Consider the following 17,591-nt stretch of genomic DNA (forward strand, 5'->3'; position numbering starts at 1 on the left):
TGGAGTTTGCATGTTCTCCCTGTTCATGTGTGGATGTTCTCCGGCTTCTTCCCACAGTCCAAAAACATGCTGAGGGTAGTTGGTGATTATAAATTGTCTGTAGGTGTGAATGTGAGAGTGCTTGTTTGTCGCTGTGTAGCCCTGTGATAGACTGGTGGCCTGTCCTGGGTATCCCCTGACTTCACAAGCTGGGATACACTCCAGCCCCGCCAGGACTTTAATGAGGACTAAGCGGTGTATAGATAATGGATGGATTGATGAATTGAATGTGTTGCTTTGCTTCCCTCTAGCTAGCAGGTGCTGTAATAGCATGGTCACATAATACCCTATAATGTTTTAAATCAGAAAATAGTCTTTTTTTAAAAACAGATTCAATTAAAAATCAACACCACAAGAATTTAACATAATTTGCTAAGTTGGACTCTGTGACTTTATTTCCCAGAATAGGGCCTGTGTATAATGAACTTTAAATGCTGTACTTCTCAGTTTAGTCAATCATAAAATAGGCATTTGCATGCTTGTAAAAATAAATAAAACTTATTACTATGTACAATCATGATAGGTTGACTGGGTAATGCATAAAAGAAATGTACACACAGACATAAAACTATTGCCACAGTTGATTGGAATTACACAGAAGCATAATAGAAGGGCTCTACATTGGTTTCTTCTTTTATTTAGTGGTGAAGAACTCCTGGATTTACAATTTACAATTCCATTTAGCAGATGCTTTTATCCAAAAAGATGTACATCTGAAAGTAGATACAACACAAAGTACATAGGCAGGGAAGCACGAAGTACCTTGCCAAAAGATCCTCATTGGACAACTGTGCTCTGAACCACCAATCTCCTGTGCCAAAGTCAAGGGTGTTAGTCACTGAGCCATCCATCTGATTTGACTCTTGTTCTGCTGTGTCAAACTGATACTGTAGCAGTAGCCGCTCTTTAGTTATTCATTTTCTTCATGAATCCTCACCAAAATCTAACAAGAAATCAAAAATAAAGGGATGTGAAGGAAATAAAATTACTTTGTGGATAAACTAGAATATTTGTAATAAATAAGGAACATCAGAATTTCTAAATATGAGTGTAACATGTGACATGCAATATCTTATAGAAGCCACTCTAGTTGACAATATTGTGACTTCTCTGAATTTCCTGAAAGTTTTAACATATGAGACATATGAGACATTTTGAAGGGGGTGCACATATGTATCTGAGAATAAGGGCAATATTACTCTATTACTGTTGCAATAAATCTTTTTTAGTCATGGGGAATTGAATTTTGTTGATGTGTCAACATTCCATCATAAAGGATTTTACTCCTTGTCACAAATTGTGATTTATTGGGCAATGTAATTTAATAATATTTAACAATGGCATAAAATGTGGTCAAAACCATATAAAGATACTAGTCAGTTATTTGAAAAGGATGGTGTCCTCGTTCCTGTTGGTCCACTAATACCACGAGTGAGTTTTTCAATGACGCAGTTGAAGTTGTCATTGCTACAGTCATTGCTATAACAGTCAGAACAGGAATGCAGGAAGTAGCCCGGAGTTACATGTTTTGTTAACCAGTCCTGGTAGTCATTCATAACAAAGTATTTGCAATGGGATGAGATTTGTATCACAAAGGAAAAGATTTACCCAGCAAAGTCCTGAAGATTATCTCTACAGTCGGTTTAGAGTCTGTCCGCAATGGCAGATACAGTAGCAGCAAAGTGTAGCAGTTAACGACAGATTTTGTTAAGTTAGAGGGAGCAGTCCAGAAATAGCAGTATTGGAGTCAGCTTAGTACTGGTTATTTGAAATTGATCCAGCTATTTTTATACATGTAACCATGTCAACCTGTGCTCTTTCATTAGGTTAGCCTCACATGTAGAGGTAACATATTATAAAGGTTGTGCACCGTTCAGGTGAACTGCAGTGGTCTTAAGTCCATACTGGTTGCACTGGCTCAACTCCTCAGGCAGGGTGGGGCAGCCTCAGGGGGGGTGGGGGAGGCGGGTGGGGTCAGCCGGAAGAGGGAAGGTTGACTCTGGGATGGTCCAATAGAAGACTTCCGGCTAACTGACCTGTAACAGTGAGATTGGAAACATGCAGTTAGCCATACACTAGATAGAGTTGATTTCTATCTAAATCTGAAATTTTTATTTTCAGTTCAAAAGTCCAGTTTATAATTCACTGGTGCCTTAGAGTCCTTTCAAGTGAGAAGACAGACAAAGTTGTGGCTGTTCAAACTATCACAAAAGATTTCTCTTCATTATCTTTTTCTGTCACTGTATTTGCATATCATCCTTGAAAATCATGATTTTAGTCCCAACAGACAGTAGCTCAACTGTGGGGAGAATTATAATCCCACACTTGGAGTCCTTACCCTTCTTCAATATGCTCCTGTTGCTCTCCATCTACAGAGTCCTCTGTGTGATCAGTATGGCTGTCCTCCTCCTCATCTTCCTCCACATTTTTGTTTATTTGGCAGCGTGGAGGACAGCACAGCTCCCCGCTTTCATGCTCACTATGTTCTGTGGGCTCCACAACAATAGAAGGTAGACGCTCCCTTCTATAGAGAAAGTCTTCAGGGTAGTCAGATTCTTCATTCATGTTGGCTTCAGGAAATATCTGGATCAGGGACGAGATCCTTAATTCATAATGACCAAAACTAAATTGATATTCAGTACAAAAACAATACACCTCTTCATATTTGCATCCACATCTAGGATCAATTTATATCCTAGATAAGGCAGTGAGTATCACATTGTCATAGTAAACTCTGAAGAAAGTAGTAAAATCATGTGAAAGAAATATTTGTCATCTTAGCTACACTGATTTTCTCTGATACTTTCAAGATATATGACTTGTTATTTTTTTCTATGATCTGTTCTGTGATATAATGATTTAAAATAAAATATGTTCAACACTTTTTGTGAAGAAACAATTGTGCTTTTGGACACAGATATTATCATTAAAGTAAACCAATTTTATTTGAAGAAGTAAGCACTATGGATCCGTGGTTAGCACTGTTTCCTCACATGTGAAAGATCCCTGGTTCCCATCCCAGCCTGTCATCTTTGTGTGTGAAGTTTGCATTTTCTCCTTGTGCATGCATGGGTTCTCCAGCTTCCTCCCACAGTCCAAAAGCATGCTGAGGATAACTGATGATTCTAAATTGTCTGTGGGTGTGAATGTGACAGTGCTTGTTTGTCTCTTTGTGTAGCCCTGTGATAGACTGGTGGCCTGTCCAGGTGAACCCTGCCTACCCTAAGTCAGCTGGGTTACACTCCAGCCCTAATAAGGATTAATTGTTGTATAGATAATGAATGGAGGGATTTGAAGATAAATACGGAGTTTAAAGAAGGCATGTCACTGTAGTGGAGTAAAGTAAAAGCTATACCTGATAGGCTCTGCTCCCTCTTCTCTGAACTGGACTACTGTCGTCCATCTGAGATTCGACTTGATGACTGAGAATGATGTTCATACTGCAAACACACACACACGCGCACACACACACACACACACACACACACACACACACACACACACACACACACACACACACACACACACACACACACACACACACACACACACACACACACACACACACACACACACACACACACACACACACACACACAGCACTGAACTGGATTGATAATGCCTTGAGAAAATCTCCATATTTTTTAAACATTAATCATCTTAAAAAAAGTCTTTACAGCTTCAACAACAGGTAATGTACATGTACAGTTTTGACAAGTGAGAGTCTAATATAGCCTAACAAGAAGTTTCCAGGGATTTTCAACTTTGCTCAATTAGACAGGGACTTGTGGATGGTGGATGGTGTTGACAACACCTGTCAGAGTGAGAAGGGAGACAGCATGGAAAGAGTTTCTTCAGCTGTTAATCAGCAGGTAAGCACTTAATGACATAACAGGCTTAATCAGCAATGGACTGTTCAACCCCAATGGTGGGGGAAGGGTGTGTAATGTTCAAACTGATAATCCAGTATTGTGTTAGAGAAAGACCACAACTGACCATAACATTTTTGTGACTTGTATAATAATTAATGTGCACTACCAGTCACGGCCAGTTTGAACACACCTTCTCATTCAGTGTTTTTTATTTAATTATCTTACACATTGTAGATTAATACTGAAGACATCAAAACTATAAAAGAATGCATGTGGAATTATGTTGTAAACAAAAAAGTGTTAATCTTCATTATTAATCTACAATGTAGAAAAACATACAAATTAATCAAAACCATTGAATGAGAAGGTGTGTTCAGACTTTTGACTGGTAGTGTATATTGCGTGTTTCTAATATATATGCACCTGAAACACCAATATTCAGTTTAATTTATTTAGATATTTAAAAAGGTAATGTGTGCAGGTTGTACACTACTGTATAACATAGTCACATTAATACTAACTAACTGGACCTACTGTATAGTGAGCTCTGAAATAAGGGCAGGGATTGACATGATGTTTATCCCAGGCTGTTAGTATGTCATCCCATGTGCACTTTAGGGTTTCAAAAAGTGTAGTTTCCAAAACTTCTTGCATCAGCTATCTTGTTATCTTAATCTACATTTAGCCTAGTTTTTACGATTGTATACTAAGAATATGATACACTACACTAAATTTCTCACAGCTCCAGAAAGTTTGAGCAGTTAATTATGTTGTGTAAAATGTCTCTATAGGAAGTATTGAGAGTATATAACTGTTGCATCTTACCCTGTGTGACAGGACTACAGCTCTACAGAGACCTAAGGACTTTGAGGTCAAAAACAAGAAAATATTCCAAAATCGGTAGAAAAGAAACTGAACTATTCTTGTTGAAAGTTAGTCTCTCTATGTTGTCGGTCACTTTCCTCTTTGCTGCCAGTCACAGGTCCAGCTTTCTTTTTTTCATAAGTCCCTCCCCTCCTTCATTTTCCCACAGTGTCCTGTTTAATGCCGACACTGGGTAGTCACACTGATGCTCAAACCTTCTTTCCAAGCCGACAGGCTTAGTGTCGCCTTCAATTACCAACAAAACCTAGATGTAACATGTGAGTGTGCAACATGTGGCCCTGTACATAACCTACAGATTAGCAAATGAGCAGTCCTGTCTGCACACATAAACCACATTTTGGAGAATATTTTCCAGCATGATTAACACTTACCCAAATATCCTAACTCTTTATTATTCAACATGGCGAATGACACCATGGCAGATTATGCAACTCCTAGAGCTACCCAATAGGGAATCAAAGAGGATTTTGGATAGTATGTTTTCCAGTCAACCCAATTTTCTGTGCTATTCTGGGATCAAAGCTTAGTTTATACTTCCAGGAGTATGTAGGCATGTTTCATTTTAGACAGACAATTCGTCACCAACTAGAAACTCAGGAGAAAAAAATTTTAATGTACCTATTTTGACACTTGAGTTACAGTAGTCTGTTTCATCATATCCAGGGTTCTCCCTTTTTGTCACACCAGCCATAGCAGTAATTTTCTAGCTCATGCAGCAGGAGGTGCTAGTGCATTTGTTGTTGTCTGTACAGTAACTTAACACTGACAGCTACAAGGAATGCGTTTGTGGCAGCAACAACATTTATGCAAAATTTGTGTAGCCGGAACAGATTCCACAGATTAACCATTACTAGATGTTCTTTACAAGTCACTACTTTGCTTTAAGTGTCCTTCAATTTTCGATTTTTGCTTAAACGGACAGTAGAACAGTTTGTTGTTTGAAACGCTCTTAACCAGTTACAGTCATAAAGGTTGTTATTTAAAAATTAATGCAGTCCATGACACCACCACTTGCTATGGCCACAGTAATAAACACAAAGTGGAATTTTCCCCTTTTTGACAAAATCAACAAAGTTGAACCTGTAGAAGCTTTGGAAAATTACAGTTTAAGGCAGAGCTGTTCTGCATTACACGGATGTTCCTGACAAAGAGGCAAGTGAGTGAAAATTCCTTGTTTGTTTTCATCTAAAATAAATAAATAAATACTGGTAATATTAATAAATTTGTCAGAAAGTCACATGTTTAAAATGGGATTTCACTGCCCAAAGGAATTTCAAGCTTAAATTATTTCAAACCAAATAAAATATTAGGGGGATACAGAAAAAAAACTACTAGCATTTTTCATGATTTAGTCATATTCCCTAGGTATGCAGCAGCAGTTGGAAGGATGGACACACCTAAGAGTGCTTTAGGGCTATTTGAAATTATTCTCAATTTGCAGAGCACCATTGCCTTTCCAGTCTTCTTGAATTCTGCTTTAAGATGCACAGTGGTCCATTATACCATAGAGCTACTTTATTATAATTTGTTACCTTCTTTTTCAAATGGGCAACTGCGCCAATTGATGTACACAGTAAAGCTGCAGTCCTATTAATGAGATTATCCACCTGTGTGAAATCAATGTTAGGGGAGCTGCTCTCCAATGTGGCATATTGCGTTGAAGTAAGTAGTAACGGAATCATTTCCTTACATTTTGTTATTGCATTATTAGATAAACATCTGCTCCATAGTCCATTATTGTAAATTAAAATGTTATTGTTACGGGGGGGCTGGAGAACCCAAGCGCAGACACAGAAACTGGCAGACAAGTAAATAAAGGAAAGAGTTTTATTAGACAAGATAACTAAACCAATACATAAATATAGAACGGAACTGGGGGGACAGAACTAACCCAAAACTACTAAAACTCTACAAGCAATTATGTATGAAGTCTACAAAACTGAACTATTAACCAAACTAAGCTACGGAGGGGTACTCACAAGATGGGGGAACAGAACAGAAGGGGTAAACAGGCTGAGGTAATCCAGGGGCAAAAGGGGAAGAGGAAGGAACAACAGGCTGGACAGGCTGGAGACTGAAGCTGAGCTGACGAGAAACCGGGAGAAAAACTGAGTCCATGCGTGAGAAAATCCATGAGGGGGGAAAACGGAGTCCTAAAGCAAATCCAACAGAATGTCTTGAGTCCGTGACACGATGTGAGTCTTTGAGGGTATGTGGGTCGATGATCCAGCAGGGAGTGAATGAATGAGCAGGGTTTAAATAGTGGAGGTGAGGTGGAGAACAGGTGAATGGTGTGACCTGACTGCTGCAGCTGAAACTCATTGTAGCAATCAGCAAGACAGAGTGCAGGCAGGTGAAGCAGGGAGAGCAGGAGGGCGAGAGACAGGGAGCGAGAGAGAGACATGAGGGAGAGGTGACAGACAGAGGGAGCCAAAGAGAGAAAGGTCAACACAGAAACAAATCAGGACTCAAGGGAGAAAGGTATGGAGGACTAAAAGTGCCAAAATTAAATAAATAAATACATCATTAAATAATTAATTAAATATGTCATTAATTAATTAAAATTGGAATTAAATATTTCATTAATTAATTAAAATTGGAATTAAATATGTCATTAATTAATTAAAATTGGAATTAAATACTTAAATGTGTTATTAAATAAATATATCATTAAATAATTAAATATGTCATTAATTAGTTAAAATTGGAATTAAATATCCATCCATCCATCCATTATCTATACACCGCTTATTCCTCACTAGGGTCGCGGGGGGTGCTGGAGCCTATCCCAGCTGACTCGGGCGAAGGCAGGGGACACCCTGGACAGGTCGCCAGTCTGTCGCAGGGCTACATATATAGACAAACAATCACTCACACATTCACACCTACGGGCAATTTAGAGTAATCAATTAACCTCAGCATATTTTTGGACTGTGGGAGGAAGCCGGAGTACCCGGAGAAAACCCACGCATGCACAGGGAGAACATGCAAACTCCATGCAGAAAGATCCCGGGAAAGCCGGGACGCGAACCAGGGACCTTCTCGCTGCAAGGCGAAAGTGCTAACCACTACGCCACTGTGCAGCCGGAATTAAATATGTCATTAATTAATTAAAATTGGAATTAAATACATAAATGTGTTATTAAATATGTCATTAATTTATTAAAATAACAATTATTTTAAGTAAAAAACATATTTCATTATTTCACGATTTAATTAATTATTTCATGGTCCTTGTGTTGCAGTGGATCATGAATTAATTTTATCTGTCAACCTCGCCCGTCAAAGTCCGTGGGCGGGACTAACGTGAATCTAGTCTAATCCACTGCTTTTGTCTGCCTTGAAACCGGAAGTAGAAGTCTTTCTAAACATGGAGGCTGTGTAGAGGGAGAGTCGCTGTGAACTTTCTAGAGAGTTGGTGAGAGATATTTTAGACCTTGCAGAGTATGTGGAAGCAGGACCTGCTTACCGCGAGCATGTAGCGTGTAAAGCAGAGGAATTTATTGACGTTGTTGAAGTTATTTCCGCACTTTCCGACCAAGATGTTGACCGTAGAGTGACTGCAAATTTAGAGGAAGTACTCCGCCGGTTTTCTGGTACCAGGGTGCAACAGGAGCACACACAGGGACCAGGGCGTTTGGCATACCGAGGGAAGTTCTGGAACATCACGTTCTTTGTGGATTACCAGCCTGTCAAATTGCAGCGATGCTCGGAGTGTCGAGCGCTTTTCCTTTAGGACCTACTCGGCGCGGCACGGCTCCGCTCGTCTTTGTTTAGCCGCGATTCCACAAGCATCTACTCGGCACGGTACGGCTCGTCTCATCTTTGTTTGCGAGCGTTTCCATACGGACTAATTTTCAGCACCTTCTCGGCTGAGGTTCCCAGCGAGCTGAGATGAGCCGATAATGTGGCGTTTACATAGTGCAGGCCACTGATTGGACAGGGAGTGACGACACAGAGCAACTTCAGCACGAAAACAAAATCCTGCATTAAAAAATGACTGTAAACAGCGACGGTGTGCATTGCTCTTCACGAAACTCTGTTCTTCATAATTTTAATGTGACAGCCAGACTTGTACCGTGGGTGAATGAAGAGGTCGAGACTTTGTCTTTGGTGGCGGACCAAAGAATACAGAGAGAGCTGGACGGAGAAAGTTTATCAGGAGGTCTCTGAGCGGATGGCCGCTCACATATACAGTAGACTGTATATAAAGAGGACAGAAGCAGTGTAGGGAGAAGCTGAAAAAGCTCAAAAGTGACTATCGGTCCACCCAGGACCACAACGGCCGGCGTGGGTCAACCAGGAGGTGTTGGAAGAGGTTTAATGGAAGCTATTTACTGGCACCGCACCGGCGAGCAACAGGAGGGAGACTCAGCCGCTGCATTGTTGGAGACGTTCGAGGACGGTGAGTGTTTTGTGACTTCAAGAAACTTATACATCATTTATTCCATTGGTGGCAACCTTCTTTTAAGCAAACAAGTATTTTTAGAAAGTAACGTCGTTGTCTCCTGTAGCAGACAATAAGATAGCTAGTTAGCCATCGGCGCTAACTCCGTGCTCTGCTTGTATTTCGTGCTGCTGTTTCTAACGTTTAGCTCTCAGAAGCTAATACTTCAGTCAGCATGCCGTGTTTTTCTTGTACTTAGAGTGAGTGTTTATTTCTGTTCAAGAATCCCTTTCCACATGCGAAGCCTACTCCACCTCCGTCGCGGAGCCCCCGGCTGCCCTGTCTCCTCTCCACCACCAGCAGCAGCTCCTCTCCAGCACTAGCTCGGACACCGACACCAGCACGTCACAGCAACGTCTTATCACCGGTAAGACACGGTAAACAGAGAGCATGGTTGATTTTCGTATTATTATTACTACAGGTGTAAATGCCTGCAAGCATGATCAGAACAACGAGACCAATGACCAAGAATTGAGGCAGGTGTAAATGCAAACTGTGCAGCAGCCAGCTCAGGAACGCCTGATGAAAGCTACATGTAGCTACAGTGACACATAAACAGAACACATGCAGCTGCATTTATTTTCCATTGATTTAACAAGTAAGTCACTCTAATTAATTTACGTTCTGGTGCGGTGTAGTATTGCAACCATTCTTCTTATAGTCACTAGGTAGCTGTGAAACTGAATGAAAATATACATAAAAATGAGAAAACACAGCTCTTCTTAGCAACTCCAAAATGTGCACAGGATGAAATGAAGTTCACACCACGTCGTTTTTGTTTGTGGTGGAGCAGTTACTGCTTGTGCTTTGGTTAAAGCGAAGAGTGCCAGAAGTTTATTAAAGTATCAAAGACATGATCATGATTGAAAATGGATGGACGGGTGGCTAAACACATCACATCATAGCTGTGGAGTCCTTCCAGCTCCTGGGGACTACAATCTCTCAGGACCTCCTGAAAAAGGCTCAGCAGAGGATGTATTTCCTACGACAGCTGAGGAGACATGGCCTGCCACATGAGCTGTTGATCCAGTTCTACACTGCAGTCATACAATCTGTCCTGTGCACCTCTGGATCAACCACACAGCAGGACAGAAACAGACTACAGCCCATAGTACGGACTGCAGAAAACATCATCAGAGACCCCACTCACCCTGGACATTTGGACTACAGTGCCCTGTACACAAAAATCGCCACTACTGTGTTTATAGCAATTACCATTTTGCTAATGTGTTCATACATTCCAGTCTAGCTGTACATTTCTGTTTATATTGTGTTCTATTTTACTACTATTTCTTTTTCCTCCCTGTTCCTCTTTCTATTGTTTATTTTTTATTATTCTCTTCCATATTCCTAGGATGACACCAACAGCCGAAACCAAATTCTGTGTATATTGTGTACTTACTTGGCCATTAAAGCTGACTCTGATCACTTTTCTGTCTTTGGTCTAGGCAAGAGGAAAGGGGGCCACAGAAAATTGGACCTTCCTAGCGTACTTGTGGAGATGCAGGCTGAGGAGGAGTGGAGTCATGCCCAGCATGATGAGAACATCTGGTTGCTCCTCAGCGAGGCAAGAGAGAATGAAGCTGGCCCAGAATACTGCCTTCAACCAGTCATTCCTGGGTGTGCTGGGGCAGCTGGGGTAGCTGGGTAGGCAGTGGGCAGCCGGCGAGTGTGAGCGAGTCCACCTCCCATAGACTTGAGATTTACAAGTGCTGGTCATATAATTAGAATATCACGAAAAAGCTTGTCTTTTGGACAACTGTCAGGTCAGTAGTCTTCCCCATGATTGTGTAGCCTACAGAACTAGGCTGAGAGACCATTTAAAGGCCTTTGCAGGTGTTTTGAGTTAATTAGCTGATTAGAGGTGTCTTCAATATTGAACCTTTCTACAATATTCTAATTTTCAGAGATACCAAATTTGAGATTTTTGTTAGTATTCAGGTATAATCATCAAAGTTAAGAGAAATAAACATTTGAAATATATCAGTCTCTGTGTAATGAATGAGTATAATATACAAGTTTCACTTTTTGAATGGAATTACTGAAATAATGAACAACTTTTTTCATGATATTCTAATTATATGACCAGCACCTGTAGTTGTATATAGTTTTACTTTTAGCCCTCCACTGTAGGAGAGGCCCACCACAGTTTGTACTTTGCACATTGTAAATAGTTTTGATTTTGCTGCTGACTAATAAACTATTTTGTGACTTATGTGATTGCATCATAACTTTTCATTTTGTCTGTTAAGACACTGGTAGGAAAAGAGTCAACAGTCTGAACCAAACAATTCTATATTCCCTAATAATGTATTTGTGTTTAATGGGATTTAACATGTTTTAACACAAACTCCTTTATGGTTCATAATTCTGGTGACTGAATTACACCAAAGCAATACTGATTTATCAAACTGGAATTTTCTTAAAACAGCTGTTTTAATGTTTTGGCGTTTAATTTTTTATTTAATCTTGCTAACCTTCACAAACAAACAATAGCATAGACACATCTACAAAAGTTTATTGTCAGAATTGCATTAAAGAAAACAATAGCGGTCCGGGGACAGAAAAACAGAAGTATAACAAGAAGAATAACTTTGCATGACACGTAGTGCATCAGTGCATCCTGTACATCTCTGCCCTCCTCCTCTACACCTTGTGCCACTGCAGGCTCATGTGCTGCTGCTTCAGGTAAATCCCATGAAGTCTCATCAGAGAGCATCTGAAACACATACACAGCATACATATTTTAATACCTAATAGCGACAAACTGCAGCCATTACAGGGTCGTTCACAGGACTGATACACGATAGCTAGCGAACTAGCATTAGCTTACCCTTATATGTCGTCTCGTTCATATCCTCTTGTCTTCAGCTTGATACTGCTGTATCGCCTCCCAAACTCTCCTGTGTGTCTCCTGAGTGTTTCGACTCGCCGCTCTCAGCTTTCTCCGACTCTTCTGTTACTCTGAATCTGACAGAAAGCCACAGACCGAGCAGCAGGTGTACTATCGCCTCCATGTACATTGTTGCATTGCGTTTGTGTCGCACAAAAATGACGGTAAGGGACTTTCGGGCCACCGTGCTATGACGACTCAACCCACGATGAGGTGGTACTCAATGTAATGGAAAAACAACTAAACCGAGACGAGCCGTGGCGCGCCGAGTAGATGCTAAAGGAAATGCTAAAGGAAAATTTGTCTTGCACCGCATGTATCAACATTTGGGAAAGAGGACCGAGTCTTTAGCGGTTGCTAATAAAGTTTTGTTTTATTGAGTATCCAAACCAACGTAGAGGTGAATAGCGCCACCCAGTGTATCGGAATGTGTTCACAAGCTCTGCGTCAATCCATTATCTGGAATCGATTTGCCTTGACTTGATGTGCAGGGTAACCAATCAGGTGTTAGGATCCGCCCACCGACTTTGACGGGCGAGGTTGACAGATAAAATAAATTCATGATCCACTGCAACGCAAGGACCATGAAATAATTAATTAAATAGTGAAATAATGAAATATGTTTTTTACTTAAAATAATTGTTATTTTAATAAATTAATGACATATTTAATAACACATTTATGTATTTAATTCCAATTTTAATTAATTAATGACATATTTAATGCCAATTTTAATTAATTAATGACATATTTAATGCCAATTTTAATTAATTAATGACATATTTAATTATTTAATGATATATTTATTTAATAACACATTTAAGTATTTCATTCCAATTTTAATTAATTAATGAAATATTTAATTCCAATTTTTATTAATTAATGAAATATTTAATTCCAATTTTAATTAATTAATGACATATTTAATTAATTATTTAATGATGTATTTATTTATTTAATTTTGGCACTTTTAGTCCTCCATACATCTCCACTTACTTGCTTCTATGAAAATCCATCCGACTTTTCATGTCTCAACTTAAACCAGTTTTGGAGAGTTCTCTGAAGAGTCCTCCGGAGAGTCTGTTCAGATTCGACTTCTGCCTACTCGTGCCTCCTGGTCCAATTCTTCGCTCCCCTGCCTCTGGTAACACTCACTCTGCCGTCAAGCCTCTTCACCGTGGACGCCAGCCATGCCACCACGGACGCCAGTCCCCAACCTACGGATGCCTGCCTCGTCAGCCACGCCACCGCTGGACATCCGCCATTTCTGGGTCAGCTCACCTTCCATCGTCTGGCTGGAATCTGGCTCTAAATACCTGGACTCTCCATTCAGTCACTCCTAGCTAAGTCCAACCCGAGCAGTACCAGATTCTTATTATTGACCATTAATGATAGATATTTCTGTAGTTTCAAATTAGATTTTTCGTTTAGTTAGAATATTATTCATTCATTCTGGTCTTATTCTAACTTCATTGTTCTAGGAATAATCTTATGATTCTGGTTCTAGTGAACTTTAGTCTGTGACAGATTACTGTAGTTGAGTTTTTGTTCCCTTTAATGGGATTCCTGTTGCAATAGTTTTCCTGCCTTGGTTATACCATACATGGGTTACTATTGTTGTTCTGTTTCCTATAGTTAGTCCACCTGTCCACTAGACGGGATCTGGGTTCGTTCCACCTTCGGCGGTTTTGGAATTTTCTTCGGTGTCACAAGTTAGACTTCTGGAAGTGTTTTGTAGTTTGTATTTTCTCTGTCGTGTAAATAAAAGCATACGTAAACGATTCATTCATCTGAGATTTCCTTCCCTGCATCTAAACCTCTGTACAAACCATAACAATTCGTGTAAGAACTCCGGAACTGAAATGAAACATAATGCAACTGAAGCAGTCATCACAAGAGCAACATAACACAAATATACAGAAATAAAAGCTGCGTAGTCCAGTTGGGGTCTGCATGTACCCCAAATGATTTTTTTATATATACACCACAAACCTGCAAATAAGCTTTGGTGTATGTGATGGCCACTATGTGGGTGACAACTACCTAAAGGGACTGAAAAATCCAACTTACAAAAAAAAAAAAAAAAAAAAAAAGATGTTATATACCTCTGGGGTACACAAGGACCCCACGTGTACTTATGAGGGTTAAGTGTGCAAAAAGAGGTGTATAGAAGACAATTACGAGAGTCTGGCTAATGACGAAAGGACAGATGGTCTTCGGTTGACGCTGTGTGGAGCTGAGTCCTGGGATTCTTTTGATTTTGAGAGAGAGAGAAATTGCTGATATTGGGGAATGAAGGAGAGGAACTGGCAATCTGGTGCTGATGGTAAGGCAGAGGGAGAGAGGGAGTGCGAGGTTGCTGAGAAGAAAGAAGATGGGAGGAGCTGGCAGACTGGTGCCAGATGAGGAAGGAAGGTGTTGTCAGGAAGTTTCAAGGTAGGGAAGGTGAGTTGGTATCCCATGGCCAGAAATGACTGTAGTGGTGGAGCTAGGGTCAGGTTGCAGTAAGGTAGGTTGCTGGTGGATAGGATGAATCACAGCAGGCAACCTAAAGTTTGGTGATGTCAGGCGCACAGCTGTGGTATCTGGAGGAGAGGATTGTTATGGTTCACCATGCGTTGAAAGCTCAGAGAGTTTGTCAGACATTGAAATAGTTTCTTGTATGTTGTCTGAAGGTCAACAGTGATCTGGTTGGAGATTTCATGTAGACGGACATCACCAGGAGAACTGTCAGGAATGTGGGAGTGTGATGAGTGTTTCTTGGTGCATTGAAACAATGAGTCAGCTTCTCTGCAGGCTTGCTTGCTTCAGTCATTAACCGTCATTGTCTTGTCTTTCTTTTTTTTTAATACGAGCTATGGGTAACACGATGTCACGCTCTGGTTCACGTTGTTAGCATCTGCCAGATGGTGGATTGTTGTGGTTTATCACATTATCTAGTTCTGTGAGTTTAAAAGCAGTTGGAATAGTTTAACTTTGTTGTCAGCATAGTGTCAGGTAAAGTCTTTCTTTTAGTGGTTTCTGAAGATCCATAATGGTCCAACTAGAGCTTTAATGTGGAGGGACAGTGGAAGAAGATCTGTTGAAAGTGTAGGATCATGCCAATCATTTCCAGATGTGAGGGCTTCTCTGGATGCTCGCCTGCTTCAAGAATCAACACTGAAGCGAGTGGAAGTTGAGGCGAGAGTAATTTTGTTTTGGTCCTCCCTGAGAAGAGCCTCCCTGGTTGTAGCTGGGATCAGATGAGGACTGTCTGATGTGCCGAAGAATGGAGAGAGGAGTTCTAATTGGACACATCTCTTCAGGACAAACGACATGGACAATGGTAATGCTGGAGTGATGCTGAGCCCCTCGTCCCTGGGGCCTCATTGCTGAATGTTTCCTCGTGGAGGGTTGATGGATTAGCAGTCCGTGGTAAGTCAAAGTTTTCTAAAACTTTCAGACTGACTGTGCGGCTGAGCGATGGCATGTGCTGCTCTGTGCACAAGAGGAAGAAAGGGCAGAGTGGTATGCATAGACAGGAAAGGGAGTGATTGAGGTGTGGTCCTGCTCCTGAACCTCAGATTTTAATTCCTTTTTCTGCACTAAATTGTCAGTATAATGAGAACACCTGCACAAATCAGTGCAATCCAATGCACTTTGAGACCTATATTAAACTCTGCCCTTTCATTGTTACTTCCAGTTCCTGTTGATGCTGTGTCAGAGACATGTTATGTTCTGTTCTATGGAGTTTCTGAGGCTGTCTTCATTGTCAGATTTTATTATATCAAGAGGTGTTTCAGATATTTATCTCCATACTTTAGTGCAAATAGACATTTTACCATTCAAAACATTACAACATTTCAATGAAGCATGGGAGAAAAGTACACTGATTATTTTTAATTCATATGTGCATACTGTAGGAGTTTCTAAACACCCCTACATCCATTAGACAGTTTTAGATACCTCACTGGCCATTACTGTCTTTATATTTTGTGCCTGTTGTTGTGATTCCTTTGTCTTGTAACTGTCACAGGTTGCTGTGGCAAGGATGCGAAGCACACAACAAGTGTATGCTCTGAAGATTTTGAATAAGTGGGATATTCTGAGGCGAGGAGAGGTACACACACAAATCCTCATTCACATTCAAAGGGGCATTAATGCCCTGTTTTTTATTGTATGCTTGAGTGAGAAGAAAAAACACAGTTGAAGTCAAAATGGGGGCACAGAATCTTTCTTAAAGACCAGTCCTATCCTGGACACCATCACCCACTACCCTCTCTCAGATGCTTCAGATCCATCAAATCACCTATAAACAGATTGAAAAACAGCCATAAGAGAACTGAACTCTGCAAAACACTCACTAACTGTCTGGACCTGAGGGCCTACTAGCAACTTAACTACTGCCTTGTTCACCTTGTATAATGCACTGACAGGATTACTGATTACTTCCACTGTGCTATGTGCAATTACAAACAAAGGAATTCTACTCTATTGTAGAATTTGAAATTGATCAATTTATTTTAGGCAAGTTCGGTACTTTTTTATTTACCCATTTATTTAAAATTGACTATTGGATTTTTCAAAAACAAAAAAAAAGGGAAATAACTTAAGTTGAAAGAGAATTCTAAATAAAGCATTTCTTTACAACAAATTCAGTGTCAGTTGTCAGAATAAGTGGGATATGCTGAGGCGAGGAGAAGTATACACACATACCTTCTCTCACATTCACAGGGTGAATTAATTTGCTTTTTTTTACTGTTTACCTGGTTGAGTATTAAAAATGTAGTCAAAGTCAAACTGGGGCCATATAATCTTTCATTTAGGCCAGGTGTTCTTCAGTTCTTTTGTTGGTATTTTTTCTTGTTCAGAATGATATTTTTCAGACCACCTGAAATTTATTCAGTTGTCCTTTTTGTTCATACAGACAGCATGCTACCAGGAGGAGAGAGAGGTTTTGCTGAGGGGTGACAGACATTGGATTACAGCGTTGCACTATGCCTTTCAAGATGACAATTATCTGGTATGTCTATACATGGCCAAACTCTCAAGGCAATGTGCTCTACAAATACAGTAGGTCCTGCTAATCCCCAGCATGCTATCTTTAATTTAAATCACATTACCAATTCTGTTCTCCAAGTACCTGGTGATGGATTACTATGTAGGTGGGGACCTGCTGACTCTGCTTAGTAAATTTGGAGATCGGCTCCCAGAGGACATGGCCCAGTTCTACCTGGCAGAGATGGTCATGGCCATCGACTCTGTCCACAGACTGGGTTATGTACACAGGTAGATTATTCTCTTCTTAAAAATGCTGCTGATTTTTTTTTCAAACATGCTTTGAAAACAAATTTGTTTTAGACTACAGCCAAAAGTCATTCCAAGAGAAGCCTTAACTAATATATTAACCTTGTTTGTTTCTTTGGCTCAGATATATTTTGGTAATTAGCCCACCAAAGTTTATACCACAGACATG

At 40.2% G+C, this 17,591-nt stretch overlaps 1 protein-coding gene and 1 long non-coding RNA gene across 2 annotated transcripts; both read right to left on the reverse strand.

Annotated features, from left to right (window-relative positions):
- Positions 1 to 407: 407 nt before the first annotated feature.
- On the reverse strand, positions 408 to 4,952 carry LOC129350449 (protein LBH-like). Its single transcript, XM_055016969.1, has 4 exons — positions 4,738 to 4,952; positions 3,395 to 3,479; positions 2,378 to 2,622; positions 408 to 2,075 (listed from the first exon to the last, which is right to left on the reverse strand). Exons 2-4 carry the CDS (start codon positions 3,476 to 3,478, stop codon positions 1,958 to 1,960), a joined length of 447 nt encoding a protein of 148 aa, XP_054872944.1. The 5' UTR covers position 3,479; positions 4,738 to 4,952; the 3' UTR covers positions 408 to 1,957.
- Positions 4,953 to 11,745: 6,793 nt separating this feature from the next.
- LOC129350450 (uncharacterized) lies at positions 11,746 to 13,000 on the reverse strand. Its single transcript, XR_008603853.1, has 2 exons — positions 12,077 to 13,000; positions 11,746 to 11,962 (listed from the first exon to the last, which is right to left on the reverse strand). It is a non-coding gene; the product is annotated as an uncharacterized LOC129350450 (long non-coding RNA).
- Positions 13,001 to 17,591: the final 4,591 nt, after the last annotated feature.

Source organism: Amphiprion ocellaris, chromosome 14 (assembly GCF_022539595.1).
Source record: "Amphiprion ocellaris isolate individual 3 ecotype Okinawa chromosome 14, ASM2253959v1, whole genome shotgun sequence".
Taxonomy (NCBI): domain Eukaryota; kingdom Metazoa; phylum Chordata; class Actinopteri; family Pomacentridae; genus Amphiprion; species Amphiprion ocellaris.